The sequence below is a fragment of the Aquarana catesbeiana genome, linkage group LG03, assembly GCF_042186555.1.
Source record: "Aquarana catesbeiana isolate 2022-GZ linkage group LG03, ASM4218655v1, whole genome shotgun sequence".
In the NCBI taxonomy this organism is placed as follows: domain Eukaryota; kingdom Metazoa; phylum Chordata; class Amphibia; order Anura; family Ranidae; genus Aquarana; species Aquarana catesbeiana.
The window spans coordinates 189,787,952-189,807,592 of NC_133326.1; the positions used below are offsets into that span (position 1 = coordinate 189,787,952).

At 46.9% G+C, this 19,641-nt stretch overlaps 1 protein-coding gene across 1 annotated transcript in view; it reads left to right on the forward strand.

Annotated features, from left to right (window-relative positions):
- The first annotated feature begins 1,559 nt into the window (after window positions 1-1,559).
- HBP1 (HMG-box transcription factor 1) overlaps window positions 1,560-19,641 on the forward strand; it is a 66,891-nt gene continuing 48,809 nt past the window's right edge. The window contains exon 1 of the mRNA XM_073619667.1: window positions 1,560-1,709. Coding sequence (XP_073475768.1) covers window positions 1,695-1,709 — 15 coding nt within the window. The 5' untranslated portion in view covers window positions 1,560-1,694. The remainder of the gene's footprint in view (window positions 1,710-19,641) is intronic.

A 19,641-nucleotide genomic window follows, 5' to 3' on the forward strand; every position in this document is an offset into this window, starting at 1 on the left:
CTGATGCAAGGACGGACTCTGCTGGGGGCACCTGATGCAAGGACGGATGGCTGGTGGCAGGCGACGTAGCAGGTGACACGCTCAGGGATCCCACTGATTCTGCATTATGGTGAGTTGAATGATTTCATTTAGTATTACAATGTAATAATAGAAATAATGCACTTCAATTATCCTGACACCATAACAACCATGGTGCCGGGATGATTGAAGTGCTAACACCGGGTGTTTGGAGTATCTTTATCTGCTGATTGTTAAACTTTCTAGAATACACATATTTCCATCGTTGTGTAGGATCTGGGGCTGCTGTCACTCCATCTCTCCAACCCCCTTTCCCTCTCCATCCCTCATTCATCTCAGACTCTAACCACACCCCCTTTGAGCCACGCCCAGTTAAGACACACCCACTATTTCACGTAAACCACGCCCAATACTTTGCGCACCGCATTTTTACTTTGGCCCTTTGTCACACCCACAAATGCATGCCCCGCCCCCTAATTAAAACAAGACTCCGCCCACAGCCAAAAAAGTGTCCCTAAAAATTTTTTTTCAATGTTGGCAACTATGTAAATACCTTTCCTCATCAGCAGTATATAGCAGTCTTGGGACTTCTTAGTATCTGGTTAAAGCTTGTAGGAGGAGTTTTCATTCTCCTCTGACTATCCTACAAGGCGGCAGGACCCCTGACCCTCTGTCTGGTCCTGTGCTGATCACATGCACCCTCCCAAGAAAAAAAAAACTCTCTAGCAATGCACACCAAACTGAGCATGTGCACATTGACTCCAAGGCCCTGTCTGATCAGGAGATGGATTGGGGACACTGGAAGAAGGGGAGGATCAGATAAGACAGGATCAAACAACTTTTTTACAAAATGCAAAGGATTAACCCCTTAGGTTACACACTGAGTATAACCAGCATGCTATACTGCATATACAGACTGATTTTACTATTGTGAGTTTAGTAACACTTTAATGTTACAATTAACTGCAGGGGGTAAAGTTCCACTTTTAGCCATGCTTTGTTTACAAGCTGTCTACATAAAGTACCTGACATCCTACAATTAGGCCTGTTTTATCCAGCTATTGTCAGTACTAAATCTGGTTACACCAGAAAACCCAAATCACATCCATTGTGGTCACACCAAGCCAGTGCTATCAACAATTCACAGATTGAGGCCGTAGCCTGGCCAGCTTAGCAGCTGTTATTATTGCAGAGCTTGACAATGGAAAATGTGAAGAGTGTACACGCAGCGCCCTCTCTCATTTCACTCTCGGTATCATAACTAGCACAATGTGATACACGTGTCCCAGTGACTCTTGTTTACAATCAGTAGCCTGCCGCGCAGGGAATTCTGGGAAGTGTAGTTTCCTGCCCCCAGCCGATCGTTGACAGATACAGGGAGTTAAAGTTCTGAGAACTACATTTCCCGTCAAGACGGGCGTCTAGAATCTCCGATCAACGTTGACAAAACATTCCAGAATCAGCCAATCACGGGGGGAATATACACTAGATTGTCAGACAGCATCACCAATAGACGGACGAAAATCTTTGCAGGAGACTAGCCAATAACGGCCAGCTACAACTTTTCCCCAATAGGAAGAAAGATAAAGTTGACGGACGGGGAGGTTGGCCAATGGGGGCTCGAGCTGTCTCGTTACGCCTGCCCCCAAGGCATTTTATGGGGTAGAGATTAGGTAATGGCGACTGGCTTGGTAAGTGGATAAAGAAAGTTTGTTTGGGGAAGTGGTGCGGGAGGGATGGCAGCGCCCGGCGGGGGCCGAGGTGGTCTGTGCGGATGGCCGGGGACCCCCAGGGCCATCCAGGCGGGGCGGTGTTGGCTCGGTGCTCAGCGCTGGGGGACGGCTTGTGACGTTCATTGTTTTTGTCCGTGTTGTTGTTGAGTCAGCCGGGCGGCTCGTTCATTCATTTCCGGGCGATGCCGGGTGTACGGAGAGGACGGGGCCGGGTGTGCTCCCAGCTACGCCATCTCCGTACAGCTGTCACCCCCGGCTCATTCATATACAGCACGGTGCAAATGACAGCTGAGCCTGGAACCCCGGCCTGACCACTGTGACAGCCGATCGGACGGTACAAGAACCGATCACACCGGGGATCACCTACTGATCGTGTCCCGACGGCGGACCGTGCCCGGGATCCGCACACAGCTGTCCTGACATGTCCCCCTCCCCTGTCCTCACATACGGTGACAGCTCTGAGCACACCGCCCGGCAGGAGGGAGATGATCCCCGAGCACACAACCAGTCATATATCGTCTTTATACTGCACACAGCATTATACATCATCCGCAGTCATGAATTGCCCAGTGAGGACTGTGCCCGGTCTCCCCCCGCCGGCCCGGTGATCTGATGACACACACCGGTCATTATATCCCTGAGCCGGGGCGGCGATCCCTACAAAGATCGCTGTACGAGGTGTCAGGGAATGAATGGGGGAGAGCAGTGCGCATGCGTGCACAGTTTATAAACAGGACGGTCACGTGACGCGCGCTGCTGGCCTCGGCTGTTCGCTTTGGTTTCAGTTTCCTGAATAATAATGAGGGGCCCCTCAGGAACCCCCACCCTGTGTGTGTCTGGGGCCCTATGGAGAACCCTCAGGAACTGTCATGGGGCACAAAGCAAGTATCCTGGACAGAGCAGTCAATTTCTGAGGGTTGTTGGCCCTGGAGTGTCATAACAAATCTAGAAACTTTATGTGAGCCAGCTGCTTACCTTGGCTGGTCACCGTTGTCACAGCTCTGGTTGCAGTGGCTGGTCACCGTTGTCACAACTCTGGTTGCAGTGGCTGGTCACCGTTGTCATGGCTCTGGTTGCCGTGGCTGGTCAGCATTGTCACCCCTCTGGTCACTGTTGTCACGGCTCTGGTCACTGTTGTCACAGCTCTAGTTGCCGTGGCTGGTCACCGTTGCCACCCCTCTGGTCACCGTTGTCACGGCTCTGGTTGCTGTGCCTGGCCACCGTTGTCACGGCTCTGGTTGCTGTGGCTGGTCACTGTTGTCACGGCTCTGGTTGCCGTGGCTGGTCACCGTTATCGCCCCTCTGGTTGCCGTGGCTGGTCACCGTTGTCACGGCTCTAGTTGCCGTGGCTGGTCACCGTTGTCACGGCTCTAGTTGCCGTGGCTGGTCACCGTTGTCACGGCTCTAGTTGCCGTGGCTGGTCACTGTTGTCACCCCTCTGGTCACTGTTGTCATGGCTCTGGTCACCGTTGTCACGGCTCTAGTTGCCGTGGCTGGTCACCATTGCCACCCCTCTGGTCACCGTTGTCACAGCTCTGGTTGCCGTGGCTGGTCACTGTTGTCACCGTTGTCACAGCTCTGGTTGCCGTGGCTGGTCACCATTGCCACCCCTCTGGTCACCGTTGTCACAGCTCTGGTTGCCGTGGCTGGTCACCGTTGTCACCCCTCTGGTTGCCGTGGTTGGTCACCGTTGTCACCCCTCTGGTTGCCGTGGTTGGTCACCGTTGTCACAGCTCTGGTTGCCGTGGTTGGTCACCGTTGTCACAGCTCTGGTTGCCGTGGCTGGTCACTGTTGTCACCCCTCTGGTTGCCGTGGTTGGTCACCGTTGTCACCCCTCTGGTCACCGTTGTCATGGCTCTGGTTGCCGTGGCTGATCACCGCTGTCACGGCTCTGGTTGTCACCCCTCTGGTCACCGTTGTCATGGCTCTGGTCACTATTGTCACAGCTCTGGTTGCCATGGCTGGTCACAGTTGTCATGGCTTTGGCCACCGTTGTCACCCCTCTGGTTGCCGTGGCTGGTCGCCATGGTCACTGTCACGGCTCTGGTTGCCGTGGCTGGTCACCGTTGTCACCCCTCCGGTTGCCTTGGCTGGTCACCATTGTCACCCCTCTGGCCACCGTTGTCACGGCTCTGGTTGCCGTGGCTGGCCACCGTTGTCACGGCTCTGGTTGCCGTGGCTGGCCACCGTTGTCACGGCTCTGGTTGCCGTGGCTGGCCATCGTTGTCACGGCTCTGGTCACTGTTATCACGGCTCTGGTTGCCGTGGCTGGTCACCGTTGTCACCCCTCTGGTCACCATTGTCACGGCTCTGGTTGCCCCGGCTGGTCACTGTTCTATTGATTTCAGTGAAAAACTGCATAGGTGTGAATCCAGCCTCAGTTGACGTGAAGTCCAAAATTTGACAGGAATAGAGGACAACGCATTTAAAGTGGTTCTAAAGGTTCAGTTTTTCCTTTAAAATAATACACATGATACTTACCTGCTCTGTATAATGGTCTTGCACAGAGCAGCCCCAATCCTCCTCTTCCACCGCTGGAGCATCTGCCCCCCCCCCCCCCCTTGCCAAGTGCCCACAGAGCAAGCTGCTTTTGCTGGGGAAACTCATGCGTGCTTGCTCCCGAGCTGCCTCTTTGTGTCTATGGGACACACGGACTGTGGCTCAGTTCCGCTCCCTCCTGACCGGCTGTGATTGACAGCAGCGGAAGACATTGGCTTCCGCTGCTGTGTCTCAGCCAATGAGGAGAGAGAGACCTGGGAGACCACAGTCCATGTTCCATCGCACACTTTCCTGGAATAAGCTCTTAAGGTATTGGTTGCTGCAGCAACCGCCAGCTGGATACTAGAACCTATACGATATGTAGATATTCACCAGCACACCAAGGTTCATCAATTTCATCCAAATGTTTTTTTATTCAAGAAAGATCACATCACAAAATGGTGTAGTGCAACGTTTTGGAGCCACACAGGACCCTTTCGTCAGGCATGTGATCACTTGCCTGACGAAGGGGTCCTGCATGGCTCCGAAACGCACTACACAGTTATGTGATGTGATCGATCTTGAATAAAAAAATGTTTGGACGAAATTGATGATCCTTGGTATTCTGGCGAATATCTACATATAGAAATCTGGGAGAGCCGCTGCACTTGTGCACATCGCTGGATCGAGATCTGGCTCAGGTAAGTATTGGGGGGGCTGGACATGGAAGGTTTTTTACCTTTATGCATAGAAAGCAATGAAGGTTTAAAAACCTTCACCCTTTACAACCACTGTAATAAGTGTGGGCGACTTGCAGAAACTCATCCCTAACTCTTGCAGACAATACTACCTCTCTGCAAATGTGAAAGGTTTCAGTATTTAAATGACAACAGACGACACACTATTTATTTATTTCAGGTACTTGTATAGCGCCATCAATTTACGTAGCGCTTTACATCCCTACCCTCAAGGAGCTTACAATCTAAGGTCCCTAACTCACATTCATACATACTAGGGACAATTTAGACAGGATCCAATTAATCTACCAGCATGTCTTTGGAGTGTGGGAGGAAAACGGAGTACCCGGAGGAAACCCACGCAGGCACAGGGAGAACATGCAAACTCCAGACAGGTAGTGTCGTGGTTGGGATTCGAACACTAGTTGTGTTATTATTCTGACCTTTTATTGTTATATTGCTGCACAGACAATGTCTGTTTATTGTATGTATAAAGATCTCTTCTGTTCATATGTTATTCATTCTGTGCTGTTAACTTTGTCTTCAGTAAATAAGAGGATTCAGAACAATGAAAAACGCACACCAAAAAATGTTTTTAAAGCCCCCACCCTAACATACAATGCATCCGGAAAGATTTCACAGCGTTCAGTTTTTCCACATTTTGTTATGTTACAGCCTTATTTCAAAATGGATGTTTCTACAACTTGGTTAGAGTCCACCTGTGGTAAATTCAGTTGATTGGACATAATTTGGAAAGGCACACACCTGTCTATATAAGGTCCCACAGTTACCAGTGCATGCCAGAGCACAAACCAAACCATGAAGTCTAAGGAATTGTCTGTAGACCTCCGAGACAGGATTGTATTAAGGCACAGATCTGGGGAGGGTACAGAAAAGTTTCTGCAGCATTGAAAGTCCCAATGAGCACAGTGACCGCCATCATCCGTAAATGGAAGAAGTTTGGAACCACCAGGACTCTTCCTAGAGCAGACCCCCTGGCCAAACAGTGATCAGGGGAGAAGGGCCTTAGTCAGGGAGGTGACCAAGAACCCGATGAATGGTCACTCTGACAGAGCTACAGTGTTTCTCTGTGGAGAGAGGAGAACCTTCCAGAAGAACAAACATCTCTGCGGCACTCCACCAATCAGGTCTGTATGGTAGATTGGCTAGACAGAAGCCACGCCTCATTTAAAAAAGTCCCTGACCCTTTCAAAAAAGGCAGAGGCACAAAAATGGATTGATGTGAACATGTTCTATAGGAACCCATGTTAAAAAAAAACATGTCCTGCGTTTTTGCAAAAAGCATGGAAAAACACATTGGTGTGAATGGAGCCTAAGGCTTTTAAAGCATTTGGTATGGACAATTTGAGGTAGTGTCATTTTTGGCATTTTACAGGTGCACACAATCTTGACATATTTGCTATTAATTTACTTGATGCAACCTCATCTTTTACAACTCCAATCTAAAAAAAAAAGTTGGAACGCTGTGTAAAATTTACATAAAAACAGAATGTAATGATTTGCAAATCTCATAAACCCATTTTTTATTCACAATTTAAGGTAATTTTGGAATTGATGGCAGCACCACGTCTCAAAAAAGTTGTGACAGGGCCATGTTTACCATGGTGTAGCACCCCCTCTTCTTTTAACAACACTGTAAACATCTGGGAACTGAGGAGACAAGTTGCTGAGTTTTGGGTGAAGAATGTTGTCCCATTCTTGCCTGGTACAGGATTCTAATTGCTCAAAAGTCCTAGGTCGTCTTTGTCATGCTTTTCATTTAAAGATACACCAAATATTTTCAATTGGTAAAAGGTCTGGGCTGCACAGGGCCGGATTAACATAGGGGCTGGTGGAGCTGCAGCTCCAGGCCCCTCCCTCAATATAGGCCCATGGCAGTGGCTTATGAATACCTGTGTGCTTTCCTGAAGGAAGAAGAGCCCTCTGTGCACACATGGAGGAGACAAGTGTTAGTCACTGCAGCAGCCCAGTCCTGTCTCTGTCGATGCCTCCTGACTCCTATCACAGGATCTGTTACACTCACACAGATCCTCCTCAGTGTCTGGGAGCTGTCTGGGGGAGGGGCGCTGATGTTCTAACAAGCAGGAGCCCGGGAGGAAGGACATCTCCCATGCTGTTGTTGAGATAAGGTTAGTACATTTGTTAGGGAGGTGTTTTATTGTGCTAGGGGAAAGACTGCTGCTTCCCCCCATGTAATGTGCTCTCTTGTGCCCACCATGTCATGTACATTGCAGTGCCCCCCCATGTAATGTGCTGTGCCCCCCATGTCATGTGCTGTTCATTGCAGTGCCCCCCATGTAATGTGCAGTGCCCACTATGTCATGTCATGTGCATTGCAGTGCCCCCATGTCATGTGCTGTGCCCACTATGTCATGTGCTGTGCATTACAGTGCCCCCCCATGTAATGTGCTGTGCCCACTATGTCATGTGCTGTGCATTGCAGTGCCCTCCATGTAATGTGCTGTGCCCACTGTCATGTGCTGTGCATTGCAGCGCCCCCCATGTCATGTGCTGTGCCCACTATGTCATGTGCTGTGCATTGCAGCGCCCTCCATGTCATGTGCTGTGCTCCCTATGTCATGCGCTGTGCCCACTATGTCATGTGCTGTGCATTACAGCGCCCCCCCATGTCATGTGCTGTGCCCACTATGTCATTTGCTGTGCATTGCAGCGCCCCCCATGTCATGTGCTGTGCCCACTATGTCATGTGCTGTGCATTACAGCGCCCCCCATGTCATGTGCTGTGCCCACTATGTCATGTGCTGTGCATTGCAGTGCCCTCCATGTCATGTGCTGTGCATTGCAGTGCCCCCCATGTAATGTGCTGTGCCCAGTATGTAATTTGCTGTGCATTGCAGTGCTCACTATGTAACGTGCAGTGCCCACCATGTCATGTGCTGTACATTGCAGTGCCCACCATGTAATGTGCTGTACATTGTAGTGCCCACCATGTCATGTGCTGTACATTGCAGTGCCCACCATGTCATGTGCAGTGCCCACCATGTAATGTGCTGTGCCCACTATGTCATGTGCTGTGCATTGCTGTGCCCACTATGTCATGTGCTGTGCATTACAGTGCCCCCCATGTAATGTGCTGTGCCCAGTATGTCATGTGCTGTACATTGCAGTGCCCTCCATGTCATGTGCTGTGCATTGCAGTGCCCACCATGTAATGTGCAGTGCCCTCCATGTCATGTGCTGTGCATTGCAGTGCCCACCATGTAATGTGCAGTGCCCACCATGTAATGTGCTGTGCCATGCAGTGATCCCACCAAGTAATGTACAGTGCCCACCATGTAATGTGATGTGCCATGCAGTTCCCACCATGTCATGTGCTGTGCCCACCCTGCCATGTGTTGTGCCCAGCATGTAGTGTGTTGTGCCCACTGTGCAATGTGCTGGGCTGTTCAGCAGTGCCCACCATGTAATGTGCAGTTGCATTGCCCACCATGAAATGTGCTATGCCATGCAGTGCCCACCATGTAATGTGTTGTGCCATGCAGTGCCCACCATGTAATGCGCTGTGCCCACCATGTCATGTGCTGTGCCATGCAGTGCCCACCATGTAATGTGCTGTGCCATGCAGTGCCAACCGTGTCATGTGCAGTGCCCACCATGTAAATTACTGTGCAGTGCCCACCCTGTCGTGCTGTGTTGTGCCCACCATATCATGTGCTGCGCCATGCAGTGCTTACCATGTAATGTGCTGTACCCAGCATGTAATGTGCTGTACATTGTCCACCATGGCATGTGCTGTGCTGTACCCACAATGGAATGCGCTATGCAGGGCTCACCATGTCATGTGCAGTGTCCACCAATTAATGTGCTGTGCTCACAATGTAATGTGCTGTGCTGTGTCATGCAGTGCCCACCATATCATGTGGTGTCATGCAGTGCCCACCTTGTCATGTGCTGTGCTGTGCCCATCATATAATATGCTGTGCCCACCATATAATGTGCTGTGCCCACCATGTAATGTGCTCAGCTGTGCCTGCCATGTCATGTGCTGTGCCCACCATATAAGGTCCTGTGCCCGCCGTGTGCATGTGCTGTGTTGTGCCCACCATGCAATGTGCTGTGTTGTGCAGTACCAACCATGCAATGTGCTGTGCCCACCATATAATGTACTGTGCCTACCTTGTAATGTGCTGTATTGGGCAGTGCCAACAGTGTAATGTGCTGTGCCCGCCATGTAATGTGCTGTGCTTCGCCCACCATTAAATGTGCTGTATCCATGTATCCACCATGTAATGTGTAGTGCCAACTATGTAATGTACTGTGCTATTCCCCCTGGTGTAATGTACTATGCTGTGCCCCCCACAGACTCATCTCTCTCTCTCTCTCTCTCTCTCTCTCTCTCTCTCTCTCTCTCTCTCTCTCTCTCTCTCTCTCTCTCTCTCTCTCTCTCTCTCTCTCTCTCTCTCTCTCTCTCTCTCTCTCTCTCTCTCTCTCTCTCTCTCTCTCTCTCTCTTCCCCCCTGTTCTCTCTCTCTCTCTTCCCCTCTCTTTCACCCTGTTCTCTCTCTCTCACCCCCTTCATCCCCCATTCTCTCTCTTTCGCCCCCTTCAACCGCCTCTTTCCTACCACCCCCTCTCTCTTTCACCCTCTCTCTATTCCCCTTTTTCTCACCTCCTCTCTCTCGTCCCCATCTCTCTCATTCAACACCTTTCTCTCTCTTTTCCCCTCCCTCTCATCCCCTCTCTTTCAGCCCCCTATCTCGCTATCACCCCCCCCCCTCTCTCTCTCAACCACTCTCTCACACCCCTCTCTCTCTTTAATTTAATTCAACAAAAAATTGTTTGCGTTTTCATAAAAAGGCCCACCAAGATCCTTAGCACCAGGCCCATGTTGCTCTTAATCTGGCCCTGGGGCTGCAGGCATTCCAGTTAAGCACCTGGACTTTTTTATGAAGCCATGCTGTTTGTTATGCAGTATGCGGTTTAGCATTGTCCTGCTGAGATATGCCATGCCTTCCCTGAAAAACACATCATCTGGATAGGAGCATATGCTGCTCTAAAACCTGGATATATATCTTTCAGCATTGATGGTGCAAGCTGCTTATTCCATACATACTAATGCACCCCCATACTGTCAGAGATGCAGGCTTTTGAACTAAGTGCGTTGACCCAGAGAAGACGGCGGTGTTTCTGGATCATGTTCAATTATAGCTTATTCTCTTAATGTTATAACTTTAACTTGCATTTTCTTATCGTACATCACGGGACACAGAACCATAGTAGTTATTATGTGGGATTATAGGCCACCTTCAGGTGATGGACACTTGTACGCCCTAGATTAAAAAGTGAACTCCTTATATAACCCCTCCCACTGGTGGGAATGCCTCAGTTTTTTCGCCAGTGTCTAAGTTGTTGGTCACGAGTAAAGATGTGCTGAGCTCCACTGGAGCAATCCTTGCTGGGGCTAGCCATGCTGCTGGATCCATTCAAAGTGTCTTTAGGCTGAATTGAATAGTACCCAGGCCTCGTATCCGAAGAAACGAGGTCTTGCCTGTAACGCTTCTCTTTATAGAGAGCTGGACCCCGGGATCCAGTACTTTTTGGTATTAAGGCCATAAAGTTTTACTGGTGGTGCTATTACAGGTCCAGAATTGTGGGTTTCCTCAAGGATCCCCAGCTCCTGAAGGTTTAACGGAACCCACCGTGAAGGGTGAAGATTGGGTCTGTTGGTTTACCACAGAAAACCCTGCGGCGGGAAAGGTAAGTGGAGTTTTTTCTAAGAAATGTTCAAAATTTTCTTATGACTGTCTCCTTTAATTTAGTAAATGTTGTCATGCCTATGTGTCACCACTGGGGGCTGTATAGAGCACTTACCGTCTCGTGCTTCTCAGAGAGCCCATGTTGTGTCCAGGAAACACAGCAGTTTTTTCCTTCTCCGGCCAGCAGCAAACCTTCTGTAAGTCTGGGGGGGGGGGGGGGGGGGGTTTCCTCCCCACCAGATGCCCCCTGTGCTGTTTTTCTTCCCCTCTTCTCTGGGAAGGAGCGCAACGGGAAAAAAAAAGCAGCGCGAACGGCATGCTGCTCGGCAGCTTCCAGGCCCCCCCCTTCTTCATTTTTCCCCTCTGCTGATCCTACAGGATCGAAGCCCGTGCTTGCATGGGAAAAAGCTCTTTTTAAAAAAAAAAGGCAGGGGAGGCCGTAGGCGACCGGGGGCGTGGTTTATCGCGACGTTGGCGTCCTCCCAACGCCCAGCGTGGGAAGGAGTGTTTTAATAGACACCATTGTTGCGGTTGCAGGCTGCGGAAGGACACGAGCAAAGGTATCATATAAAAGGTTTGGTGACACAGGCATTCCTTTGACACATTTACTGCTGCATCAGGCTGGGCATTAATAGCAGCAACAGAGCTGAACTATTGCTCAAGCAAGTGTGTGTTCCTTCTGGTAGTACCTCTGCTTTGTGCATCGGGCTATGGTCAGAAGGGGGGGTAAAAACACTGCAAAAGGGGCTCTTGTAAGACTTCTACAGTCACACGGAAGCCTAAGAACCATCTCAATAAAGATGGCATCCTCCCCGATAGTAATATGGTGATCAGAGCGAGCCATCAGGAGGGGAAAGTGTTGCAGCTGCTCTTAACACTGCAGCCCCTGCATATATTACTAAGGAGGTTTTTTATCCAACCATTTTAAGTTTGGAGCAAAAAAAAGCAAAAAAATTGATACTTTAATTGCATCCCAGAGTGGGACTAAGCGTAGCAGGTCCCCGTCCATTGCTCAGGACCCTCAGGCTGAGGAACAAGGGGCGAGAGATGACGATTGGTACAGTCTCTCACTGAATTGGTCCGCTCCACATTTTTACTGCCAATAAGCGCAGTCAATCAATGAGCCCACTTCTGGTTTGGTTTCCCTAAAGCCTCCTCAATCTGTGCATGCTTTTTCTATTCATTCATGGCTAAAAAAAGCTGAGTTAGAAAAGAGTGAGAGCACCCAGATAAACAGGTTTTTTTTCTCCAAAAAAGTTTTTCAATACTTTTTCTTATGGAGGAAGAGTTCTATAAGAAATGGGGATTTCCAGCAGTTGACGCTGCTATATCCTCTAAACAAAAACCTGACTTGTCCAGTAGACAATACTCACATGCTAAAGGACCAAACAGATAAGTTGAAATTCCCTTTTTTTTTTTTAAAAAAAAAAAAAAAAAAAAAAAAACAATTTTTTCGCTCGCAGGTTCAGCCTGCGCTGGCAGTGATCAGAGTATCTCAGTCCTTAAAGGACCAGTTTAAGGAGGTACTCAAGATTATTCCTGATCAGCAGGCCAAAGATTTGGCTGGGATATCAGAAGCGTGTTTTACAGTAGACGCTATGAAAGATTCTATTCTCCAGGCCTCACGGCTCATGCTAGGGCTCGTACATGTGCGTAGAATCCTATGGTTGAAAAGTTGGTCAGCCAAAGCGCCATGCAAAAGCTCTTGGCCAGTTTCCCATTTTATGGTGAACGGTTATTTGGAGACGATCTGGATAGGTATATCCAAAGAATTTCTAATGGGAAAAGTTCCCTTTTACCGGTTAAAAAGAAGATGAGCATTTTTTTCTTTAAAACGTGCTTCTTCTCCGGTGCCATCAGCCTCCAGGCAGTCATGATGGCCTCCACCGTCAGGTTCAAGAGGTAAACCTCAGGGTCAGTCCCAGGGCCAAAAGAGGACCTGGGGCAGGAAACCCACAAAACAAGATACTAAAACCTCTTTATGAAGGGGCATCCTTGCTCGCTCGAGTGGTGGGAAGGCTTCTATGGTTTTCAGAGGTCTGGTAGGAACAATATCAAGACAGATGGGTGGCTTCCTCAATTTTCTCTAGGTTACAAACTAGAGTTCTGAGGTTTCCCGTCTCTTCGTTTTTTTTTCTCAGTTCCCAGGGATCCAGTGAAAAAGAAGTCTCTCTTTCTATCTTTGGATCATCTCTTTGCTCAAAGAGTGATATTGGTGGTCCCCTTGGAAGAGCAAGGTCTAGCGTTTTTATGCAAACCTTTTCACAGTTCCAAAACCAAACAGGGATGTTGGACCCATTTTAGATCTCAAAGATCTAAGCTGGTTTTTGAATATCCGTTCTTTTCGCATGGAGTCAATCCGACCAATAGTCTCCATCCTACAAAGGGGAGAACTTCTGGCGTCAATCGACATCAAGGATGCTTTTCTCCATGTGCTTATTTTCCCTGCTCACCAGAAATTTCTACGCTTCAAGGTAGAAAATCTTCTATTTGTAGCTCTATCTTCGGTCTAGCTACTGCACCTCGAGTGTTTACAAAGGTCCTGGCTCCTCCTAGCCAGGTTAAGGGCTCAAGGTATAATGATACTAGCCTACTTAGACAATGTACTATTGATAGATCAATTGGTAGCCTGCTTAATACCAAAGTTTGGTCACCGCAGTCAGCTACCTAGAATACCTAGGTCGGATTCTCAACCTAGAAAAATCCTCCATAAAACCATCAAGGAGATTGCAGTACTTGGGGCTGATCATAGATACAGCTCAGAAGAGGGTGTTTTTTCCCCAGGAAAAGGATCAGTTCCATAAGGGAACTGATTTAGTTGATCAAAACAAAGAACAATCCTTCTATTCAACTTTGCATGAAATTGTTGGGAAAAATGGTGGCTTCTTTCGAGGCCGTTCCTTATGCGCAGTTTCATTCAAGACTGTTGCAAAACTACAGTATCCTGTCAACTTGGAACAAGAAAGTCCAAGCTCTGGACTTCCCAATGCGTTTATTCCCTGAAGTGCGTCAGAGCCTCAATTGGTAGTTGATATCCAAGAGTCTTCAAAAGGGAAAATCCTTTGTACCAGTTACCTGGAAAGTGGTAACAGATGCCAGCCTTCTGGGCTGGGGAGCTGTCCTGGAAGAAGCGTCTGTCCAAGGGAAATGGTCAAAATCAGAGATGACCTTGCCCATCAATATTCTAGAGATTTGGGCAGTAAGCCTGGCCCTGGAGGCCTGGACGCTTAGACTATGGAATTGTCTTGTCAGGTTTCAATCACTAGGGGGCACCAAAAGTCATGCTTCCCAGAGAGAGGTGAATCATGTTCTATCTTGGGAGAACAACATTCCTTGCCTATCAGCAATTTTCATTCCAGGGATAGAGAATTGGGAGGCGGACTACTTGAGTCGCCAACAATTGTTCCCGGGAGAATGGTCCATTTACCTCGACATCTTCTGTCAATATGCCCAAAATAGGGAGTTCCGGATGTGGATCTGTTTGCGTCCAGGTTCAACAATAAGATCGACAACTTTATGTCAAGGACAAGGGATCTGATGGAATATGGAAGAGATGCCTTGTTTTTTTTTCCGTGGGATCCGTTTTTCACTGATCTATGGGTTCCTTCCTGTTCTGCTGCTTCCGCGCCTTCTCACAGGATCAAGCAAGAAGGGAAAAGAGGTGATTCTTGTGACCCCAGCGTGGCCCAGGAGATCTTGGTTTGCTGAGACCGTAAAAATGGCGGTAGGGGACCCTTTGACCCTACTGCTATGGCCAGACCTTCTCTCGCAAGGTCCGGTATTCCATCCTACCTTACAAACGCTAAATTTTGTGGTTTGGCTATTAAGACCCACATTCTAAAAGATCGTGGGCTGTTGGCTTCAGTAGTTTCTACTTTGGTTAATGCTAGGAAGCCGGCCTCCGGAGTCATATACTATAGAATCTGGAAGGCATATGTCTCCTGGTGTGAATCCAGGGGTTGGCACCCCAGGAAATATGTCATAGGTAGGATCCTTGAATTCCTACAGATGGGATTAGGAATGAAGCTGGCCTTGAATACTATCAAAGGCCAGATGTCGGCTTTATCAGAGTTTTTTCAATGACCACTTGCCTCGCACTCTCTGGTTCGTAACTTTTTTCAGGGGGTAACGCAGATTAATCCTCCAGTTGGTTCACCCCTGGACCCTTGGGACTTAAATTTAGTCCTGTCGGCTTTACAGAAGCAGCCTTTTGAGCCAATACGAGATATTACCTTGGTCCTCTTGACGAGGAAAAATAATTTTCTTGGTTGCCATATCTTCTGCAGGAAGAGTATCAGAGTTGGCTGCTCTTTCTTGTAAAGAGCCATATTGGTTTATTCATCCTGAATTCCTACCGAAGGTAGGTAGTATCTGTTTTTCATTTAAACCGATATTGTTCTGTCTTAATTTTTTCCAGAACCTCATTCTGTGGAAGAAAGGTCACTACATTCTTTTGATGTGGTGAGAGCGGTCAAAGTCTTTTGAAAGTGTCCGCTCAGATTCATAAAACAGATGTTTTGTTTATGTTGCCAGACAGTCCTAAAAGAGGACAGGCAGCTTTGAAATCTACTATTTCTAAATGGATTTGTCAAGTGATTGTTCAAGCTTATGGTTTAAAGAGAAAAATTTCTCCTTTTCATATTAAAGCGCACTTCTCCAGGGCTGTTAGTGCTTCTTGGGCAGTGCATCACCAAGCCTCCATGGCTCAGATCTGCAAGGCCGCAACTTGGTCTTCAGTCCATACATTTACCAGATTCTATCAAGTAGATGTAGAAGATCATGAGGATATTGCCTTTAGGCGCAGTGTACTGCAGGCTGCAGTATGAGTTCTCTAGTCTCTTGGTGCCCTACTTTGTTGTGTCTCCCTCCCTTCAGTTGGCATTGCTATGGGACATCTCACATAGTAACTACTATGGCTCTGTGTCCCGTGATGTACGATAAGAAAATAGGATTTTTATAACAGGTTACCTGTAAAATCCTTTTCTTTGAAGTACATCATGGGACACAGTGGTCCCTCCCTTCTTTGGTATACATGTGTATTGCTTTGCTACAAAACTGAGGTACTCCCACCAGTGGGAGGGGTTATATAGGGAGTGCACTTTTTAATTTAGGGCATGCCAGTGTCCATTACCTGAAGGTGGCCTATAATCCCACATAGTAACTGCTATGGCCCTGTGTCCCGTGATTTTAGGATTTTACAGGTAAGCTGTTATAAAAATCCTATTTTTGGATGGCACAGAGAACTGTGTTCAGACAGTGGTTTTTGGAAGTATTCCTGAACCCATGCAGTGATGTCCATCACAGAACCACGCATGTGTTTCATGCAGTGCCATCTCAGGGGCCCCAAGATTATGGGGATCCGATATTGCATTTTGGCCTTGTCCCTTGTGCACAGATTTCTTTAGATACTCTAAATCTGCTGATATTATGAACTGTAGATGATATATATTTAACCACTTCAGCCTGGGAAGGATTTACCCCCTTCTTGACCAGAGCACTTTTTGCGATTCGGCACTGTCTCGCTTTAACTGACAATTGCGCGGTCATGCAAAGTTGCACCCAACCCACATTGATGTCCTTTTTTTCCCCCACAAATAGAGCTTTCTTTTGGTGGTATTTGATCACTTCGGTTTTTACTTTTTGCGCTATAAACCAAAAAAAGCGTCAATTTTGAAAAAAAACACTATTTTTTACTTTTTGCAATATCCCCCAAAAATATATAAATTTTTTTTTTCCTCAGTTTAGGCTGATATGTATTCTTCTACATATTTTTGGTAAAAAAAAATCGCAATAAGCGTATATTGATTGGTTTGCACAAAAGTTATAGCATCTACAAGCTGGGGGATAGTTTTATGGCATTTTTATTATAATTTTTTTTATTAGTAATGATGGCGATCTGCGATTTTAATTTTTTTTTTTTTTTTTTTTTTATTCCGGGACTGCGACATTTATGGTGGATATATCAGACACTTTTGACACTACTTTGGGACCATTGTCATTTATACAGCGATCAGTGCTATAAAAATGCACCGATTACTGTGTAAATGACACTGGCAGGGAAGGGGTTAACCACTAGGGGGTGATCAAGGGGTTAAGTGTGTCCTAGGGAGTGATTATAACTGGGGGGGGTGCTGGGCTACTATACACATGACAGCGATCACTGCTCCCGATGACGGGGAGAAGTGCTCTGTCATATCACTAGGCAGAACAGGGAAATGCCTTGTTTACAAAGGCATCTCCCCGTTCTTCCGCTCCTTGACATGATCGAGGGCACCCGGCGGACATTGAGTCCGCAGGACTCACGGTTACGTTGCACGCGGCGTGCGTGCGTGCACGCACACAATGCCGCATCTTAAAGGGGACGTACCTGTATGCCCTTTTGTCCACTCGTGCCATTCTGCCGATGTATATCGTCCGGCGGTCGGGAAGGGGTTAAAGTTTTGGCAATTTTACATTGTCTTGAAATTGTTTGACAAAGTTTAGATGCAACCTTTCACAGATTGGTTAATCTCTACCCATCTTCACTGAGACATTCTGACTCTCAAGATGCTCTTTTTGTACCCAATCATGTTACTGACCTGTTGCTAATTAACCTAATTAGTTGGAAAATGTTCTTCCAGCTCTCTCTTGTTTGTACCACCTAAGGCCGTACACACGATAAGAAAATCAGAAGTTAAATTTCGTCCGAACGATCTGCCGATTTTCAGATTGTTAGTACGGTGCTTTCGACAGCTGATTCCAGTTTTTCGTCCGACAAAAGCTGGATGTGCAGACTATAAAATTTTTGTCGTACGTGAACGCTACATCCGATTTTTCGTTTAATAAGTACGGTTTTCCTACAAAGAAAATTGTAAGAGCAAGACGCATGCTCAGAGAAGAAAGAATACATACAAAACTATTCAACATATTACGTCACTTCTGAAGTTGAATTCGGTTGTACAAGAATTTTCATATGGTGAGTAACCTCTTCGCTTTCGACATGAGACTAGCATGCAACAAAAAACGGACGAACGGTCGTCCCGAAAATCTGATCGTGTGTAGGCTTTACTTTGCCAGCTTTCTGTTGCCCTGTCCTAACTTTTTTAAGACATGTTGCTGCCATCAATTTCTATCAAAAATGGGAATTATATTGTTTGTGTGCATAAATAATAATCTAAGTGTATTTGATTCATAAGAATATAGACTTGATAAACAGTAGTGCAACTATCATGTGGTATAAAAATTGCAACTGCCAGAATTTTATTCTATCGTGTCCTTGCTTTTATAAACTGTTTTTTTTTTTTTTCTCTTTTTTTGGGGAGGAGTTTAAGTCTTCAGGCCTATCATTTTGGTTTTTAACAAGTGTGCAGACTCCAAACAGCGAAAGGACTAGGGGATACTTGCCCCTGGCCCTCTGTTCCTTTTTTGTTTTAAATGTCGCTGCGTGCCTCTCACCAAGATGATTATGGGGTTGATTTACTAAAACCGGAGAGTGCAAAATCTGTTGCAGCTCTGCATGGTAGCCAATCAGTTTCTAAAGCTGACCAAGCACTAGAAAATCATTAGACAAAAATGGTTGGAATTCTAAAGATTTGTCGACAGGGAATGCAATAACAGCATCATTGTATCAATAAGTGTTGCCCAAATATTGACATATTATTGATAACTTAAACGGTAGATTTTTCATCTTGTCGATTACACGACCGAGGGTTACAGTTTAACATGTGCATGCACTGTAGATTTGTTTGATCTGTTTTCGATAGATTCCACTACTAATGTTTCAAAAATCGTTAGTTTTGGTGAAAAAAATCAGATCTGTGGGTTCGTTTTTTTGGCATTTACATTTCAAGAATCGAAATTGGCCCACTAATGTTTTCGAAAGTTGAACGATCAAGCGTAATTTTCTAACCGTGTATGGCCAGCATTTCTTCAGCTTTGACAAAAAAAAAAAAAACTTGGAAGCTGATTGCTTTCTTTGCAGAGCTGCACCAGATTTTGCACTCTCCAGTTTTAGTAAATCCAACCCCCACTATTTCTATTGAAACGTAAGTACCAAGTTGTCCTCTTCAGCTTGGAAAGTGCAATTCCCAACAGCAGAGGCAGAAATAAATTGTAACCAAGACAAAATGTGGCACAAATACAAGCATTTTACAGTTGTTACCAGAACAAGAGATGAGGGTACATTTTCCTCTGGAAACGCCTGTTCTTGTGACATCTGTATAAATTGTGGAGTTCCCCTCAAAGCTTTTGCATCTCCAGGACAAGAAATGAAAGCAAAGTTTCACTCCAAAAGTGGAACTTCCGCTTAACCCTCTCCCCTCCGGTGCCACATTTGGCACCTTTTCAAGGGGGGAGGGGCGAAACGGCTACCTGTTTTTGACCGCGGCCTGGTCTTCCGGAAGTTCGGCCCCCTCCTCCTTCCTCGGCCGCTAGACCAATTGGAAAGCGTAGCGCACTTTGCGCATGCGCAGTAGGGAACCAGCTGTGAAGCCGAAAGGCTTCACTGTTGGGTTCCCTTACCAGGAATGGCGGCTGCTGCAACCGACAGCTGATCCGAACATTGGCTGGGGTGCCGATATCGCGGGCTCCCTGGACAGGTAAGTGTCCTAATATTAAAAGTCAGCAACTGCAGTGTTTGTAGCTGCTGACTTTTAATTTTCCATGTGGGGCAGCTGGACCTCCTCTTTAAGGGAAATTTCCCCAGTGGGACACAGGCAAAAAAAACTGACGCATTTTAAAAATTACCTACTCTACCAATCATAGGTCCAAAAGTAAACTTTGTAATTCCAGTGTTACTGCTCCTTTACAGGATAAGGCTGATTTATGAAATGATTTCAGAACGATCACACAATAAATTGTGTAAATGTTCAGTTATCAAATCATGTGCAGATGAAGTTGGTAAACAGGGATTTACTTTTCACATGATTGTATAATTGAAGTGAATATTCAATGTACTGT